This window comes from Palaemon carinicauda, chromosome 23 (assembly GCF_036898095.1).
Source record: "Palaemon carinicauda isolate YSFRI2023 chromosome 23, ASM3689809v2, whole genome shotgun sequence".
NCBI classification, from domain to species: Eukaryota; Metazoa; Arthropoda; class Malacostraca; order Decapoda; family Palaemonidae; genus Palaemon; species Palaemon carinicauda.
The window spans coordinates 60,017,885-60,022,884 of NC_090747.1; the positions used below are offsets into that span (position 1 = coordinate 60,017,885).

General features: G+C 44.2%; 1 protein-coding gene across 1 annotated transcript in view; it reads right to left on the reverse strand.

The window, feature by feature from the left end:
* LOC137617609 (nipped-B-like protein B) overlaps window positions 1–3,825 on the reverse strand; it is a 29,198-nt gene extending 25,373 nt beyond the window's left edge. Inside the window, exons 1-4 of the mRNA XM_068347615.1 lie at window positions 3,676–3,825; window positions 1,520–1,705; window positions 1,107–1,415; window positions 186–824 (exon numbers count right to left, since the gene is read on the reverse strand). Coding sequence (XP_068203716.1) covers window positions 186–824; window positions 1,107–1,415; window positions 1,520–1,705; window positions 3,676–3,825 — 1,284 coding nt within the window. The remainder of the gene's footprint in view (window positions 1–185; window positions 825–1,106; window positions 1,416–1,519; window positions 1,706–3,675) is intronic.
* Between the last annotated feature and the right edge of the window lie 1,175 nt (window positions 3,826–5,000).

Here is a 5,000-nt window from a genome sequence, read left to right on the forward strand (position 1 = left end):
GCTGAAATTTTTTCCATCTTAATCAACCCTTGTTTCTTATCTCTCTCTATCCTCTACTGTATTTAATTAAAAAATACGTTTTCATTTAAGTTTCACCTCATTCTTGTTCCGAGGTCGCAGTTTCACCTCCTCCTTGTCCCAAGGGCGCAGTTTCAACTCATTCTTGTTCGAGGTTGCAGTTTCACCTCATTCTTGTCCCGAGGTCGCAGTTTCACTTCATTCTTGTTCCGAGGTCGCAGTTTCACCTCATTCTTGTCTCGAGGTCGCAGTTTCACCCTCATTCTTGTCCCGAGGTCGCAGTTTCTCCTCATTCTTGTCCCGGAGGGTCGCAGTTTCTCCTCATTCTTGTTCCGAGGTCGCAGTTTCACCTCCTCCTTGTCCCAAGGGCGCAGTTTCAACTCATTCTTGTTCCGAGGTTGCAGTTTCACCTCATTCTTGTCCCGAGGTCGCAGTTTCACTTCATTCTTGTTCCGAGGTCGCAGTTTCACCTCATTCTTGTCTCGAGGTCGCAGTTTCACCTCATTCTTGTCCCGAGGTCGCAGTTTCTCCTCATTCTTGTCCGAGGTCGCAGTTTCACCTCCTCCTTGTCCCAAGGGGCGCAGTTTCAACTCATTCTTGTTCCGAGGTTGCAGTTTCACCTCATTCTTGTCCCGAGGTCGCAGTTTCACTTCATTCTTGTTCCGAGGTCGCAGTTTCACCTCATTCTTGTCTCGAGGTCGCAGTTTCACCTCATTCTTGTCCCGAGGTCGCAGTTTCTCCTCATTCTTGTTCCGAGGTCGCAGTTTCACCTCCTCCTTGTCCCAAGGGCGCAGTTTCACCTCATTCTTGTTCCGAGGTTGCAGTTTCACCTCATTCTTGTCCGAGGTCGCAGTTTCACTTCATTCTTGTTCCGAGGTCGCGGTTTCACCTCATTCTTGTCTCGAGGTCGCAGTTTCACCTCATTCTTGTTCCGAGGTCGCGGTTTCTCCTCATTCTTGTTCCGAGGTCGCAGTTTTCACCTCCTCCTTGTCCCCAAGGGCGCAGTTTCAACTCTTTCTTGTCCCAAGGTTGAAGCTTCACCTTGTTCTTGTCCCGAGGTCGCAGTTTCACCTCATTCTCGTGCTTACCCCTTTGTTCTTGTCATGAGGTCGCAGTTTCTCCTCATTCTTGTTCTGAGGTCGCAGTTTCACCTCCTCCTTGTCCCAAGGGCGCAGTTTCAACTCTTTCTTGTCCCGAGGTTGAAGCTTCACCTTGTTCTTGTCCCGAGGTCGCAGTTTCACATCATTCTTGTTCCGAGGTCGCAGTTTCACATCATTCTTGTTCCGAGGTCGCAGTTTCACCACCTCCTTGTCCCAAGGGTGCAGTTTCACCTCCTCCTTGTCCCAAGGGCGCAGCTTCAACTCTTTCTTGTCACGAGGTTGAAGCTTCACCTTGTTCTTGTCCCGAGGTCGCAGTTTCACCTCATTCTCGTACTTACCCCTTTGTTCTAGTCATGAGGTCGCAGTTTCTCCTCATTCTTGTTCCGAGGTCGCAGTTTCACCTCCTCCTTGTCCCAAGGGCGCAGTTTCAACTCTTTCTCGTCCCGAGGTTGAAGCTTCACCTTGTTCTTGTCCCGAGGTCGCAGTTTCTCCTCATTCTTGTTCCGAGGTCGCAGTTTCACCTCCTCCTTGTCCCAAGGGCGCAGTTTCAACTCTTTCTTGTCCCGAGGTTGAAGCTTCACCTTGTTCTTGTTCCGAGGTCGCAGTTTCACCTCATTCTCGTACTTACCCCTTTGTTCTAGTCATGAGGTCGCAGTTTCTCCTCATTCTTGTTCCGAGGTCGCAGTTTCACCTCCTCCTTGTCCCAAGGGCGCAGTTTCAACTCTTTCTTGTCCCGAGGTTGAAGCTTCAACCTTGTTCTTGTTCCGAGGTCCGCAGTTTCACCTCATTCTCGTACTTACCCCTTTGTTCTAGTCATGAGGTCGCAGTTTCTCCTCATTCTTTGTTCCGAGGTCGCAGTTTCTCCTCATTCTTGTTCCGAGGTCGCAGTTTCACCTCATTCTCGTCCCGAGGTCGCAGTTTCACCTCATTCTTGTCCCGAGGTCACAGTTTCACCTCCTCCTTGTCCAAGGGCGCAGTTTCAACTTTTTCTTGTCCCGAGGTTGAAGCTTCACCTTGTTCTTGTCCCGAGGTCGCAGTTTCACCTCGTTCTCCTTCCGAGGTCGCAGTTTAACCTCATTCTTGTTCTGAGGTCACAGTTTCACCTCCTCCTTGTCCCAAGGGCGCAGTTTCAAATATTTCTTGTCCCGAGGTTGAAGCTTCACCTTGTTCTTGTCCCGAGGTCGCAGTTTCACCTCATTCTCGTACTTACCCCTTTGTTCTAGTCATGAGGTCGCAGTTTCTCCTCATTCTTGTTCCGAGGTCGCAGTTTCACCTCATTCTTGTCCCGAGGTCGCCGTTTCACCTCCTCCTTGTCCCAAGGGCGCAGTTTCAACTCTTTCTGTCCCGAGGTTGAAGCTTCACCTTGTTTTTGTCCCGAGGTCGCAATTTCACCTCATTCTCGTACTTACCCCTTTGTTCTAGTCATGAGGTCGTAGTTTCACATTGTTCTGGTCACGAGATCGTAGCTTCACCTTCATTTGGTCATTAGGTTGAAGTTTCACCTTGTTCTGGTTACAGGGTCGTCGTTTTGTCTTTGTTCTGGTCTCGAAGTCGTTGATTCGCCTTTATTCTGGTCACGAGGCCATAGTTTTACCTTTGTTCTGGTCATGAGGTCGTAGTTTTGTCTTTGTTCTGGTCCCAAGCTCGTAGTTTTGTCTTTGTTCTGGTCACGAGGTCGTAGTTTTACCTTTGTTCTGGTCACGAGGTCGTAGTTTCCATTTTGTTCTGGTCACGAGGTCGTAGTTTCCATTTTGTTCTGGTCACGAGGTCGTTAGTTTCACTTTTGTTCTGGTCACCAGATCATAGTTTCACCTTTTGTTTTAGTCACGAGGTCATCGTTCTATTATTGTTCTGGTCTCAAAAGTCGTTGTTTCGCCTTTATTCTGGTCACAAGGTCATAGTTTTACCTGTGTTCTGGTCACGAGGTCGTAGTTTTGTCTTTGTTCTGGTCACAAGCTCGTAGTTTTGTCTTTGTTCTGGTCACAAGCTCCTAGTTTTGTCTTTGTTCTGGTCACAAGCTCCTAGTTTTGTCTTTGTTCTGGTCACAGGGTCGTAGTTTTGTCTTTGTTCTGGTCACAGGGTCGTAGTTTTGTCTTTGTTCTGGTCACAAGGTCATAGTTTCACTTTTGTTCTGGTCACGAGGTCATAGTTTCACCTTTGTTTTGGTCACAAGGTCGTAGTTTCACCTTCCTCTGGTCATGAGGTCGTAGTTTTAACCTTCATTTTGGTCACGAGGTCGTAGTTTCACCTTCCTCTGGTCATGAGGTCGTAGTTTTAACCTTCATTTTAGTCACAAGGTCGTAGTTTCACCTTGTTCTGGTCACAAGCTCGTAGTTTTGTCTTTGTTCTGGTCACAAGCTCATAGTTTTACCTTCATTCTGGTCACAAGCTTGTATTTTTACCTTCATTTTGGTCAGGAGGTCGTAGTTTAATCTTTGTTCTAGTCACAAAGTCGTAATTTCATCTTTGTTCTGGTCTCTAAGTCGTTGTTTTGCATTTATTCTGGTCACGAGGTCATAGTCTCACCTTGTTCTGGTCACGAGGGTCGTAGTTTCACCTTGTTTTGGTCACGAGGTCGTAGTTTCACCTTGTTTTGGTCACGAGGTCGTAGTTTCACCTTGTTCTGGTCATGAGGTTGTAGTTTCACCTTGTTTTGGTCATGAGGTCGTAGTTTCACTTTGTTCTGGTCACGAGGTCGTAGTTTCATATTGTTCTCGTCCTGATGTCTCGGTTTCACATTTCTTTTCCTTTTTTTACCATGAAAGGACCATTGTACATCGGTCTAAGCTGGACCTCTGTAAGAACGAACCCATTTTCCTGTAGTGGCACGTTTGGAGGAGCAGCTCCGGGGAGTATTGTAATTGTGTCTAGAAAAAGAAAACTTTTAAGGTTCCTTGTTCCTTTAATCAAATTATATTAATTCATAGTAATAATGATAATTATACAATAAGGATAACAATAACATGAAATAAAATATCCCTGCTTTTAGTCTTATATATTACCATCATTCGAATTCATTGAAGAAATATATAAAATTCGAGATTCACGAAAATGTGAATCCAAAATTTCATTCACGTGATGGACGAATAAGACAGAAATATCTATGGAAACAATGCAGGACGCTTTAAGTAGAGGAACAATAGGCTTTCAGAGTGAATGCTTTTCTGTAGCAGTAACAACGTAAATAACAACAACAATAATAATAACAACAACAGTAACATTCATTACAGTAATTGAAGCTACTTTTCCAATGAAGTCATATTAAAGGTGTGTGTGTCTTTAACAATGGCAGTCAAGAGAATTGTTTTACAATTCAAGCAAGTTTCATAAAATTTTATTAACACAAAGATAATTAAAGCAGAACTATTTATAGTTATAGTTATGATAACTGCAATTATCGTTAAAGCATTTACAAAAACAGTATCTATACAAGTGAACCAACAAGGCCAATAATTGGGATAATCTCTGTTTTACTCATTGGTGCACCTTACATGGCGTAATGTAAGCATTAATTAAATGTTTTTGAAAAGTCCCTGTGGTCCATAGTTACACCTACTTATTATTCTTTTTCTTTACCATTTTATATTCCTTCATATAACTGATCAACCTTTCAATGATTTGCTCTTTTCCAACCTAAAGGCTTTTTATTGACAGAAACTATTTAGTACAACAGTATTCCAGCATGAACAACAGCAATAGAAGAATTGTGGTAGATGCCACAGGTTTTATCATAGAGAGAAGAGAGAGAGAGAGAGAGAGTGAGACGAGAGATGAGAGAGAGAGAGAGAGAGAGAGAGAGGTACATCAGGATCAACTTCAGAAATCAGTCCATTCAAATACTAATCACATTCAGGTCAAGAGATCTTACCTTCTTCTTTGTTT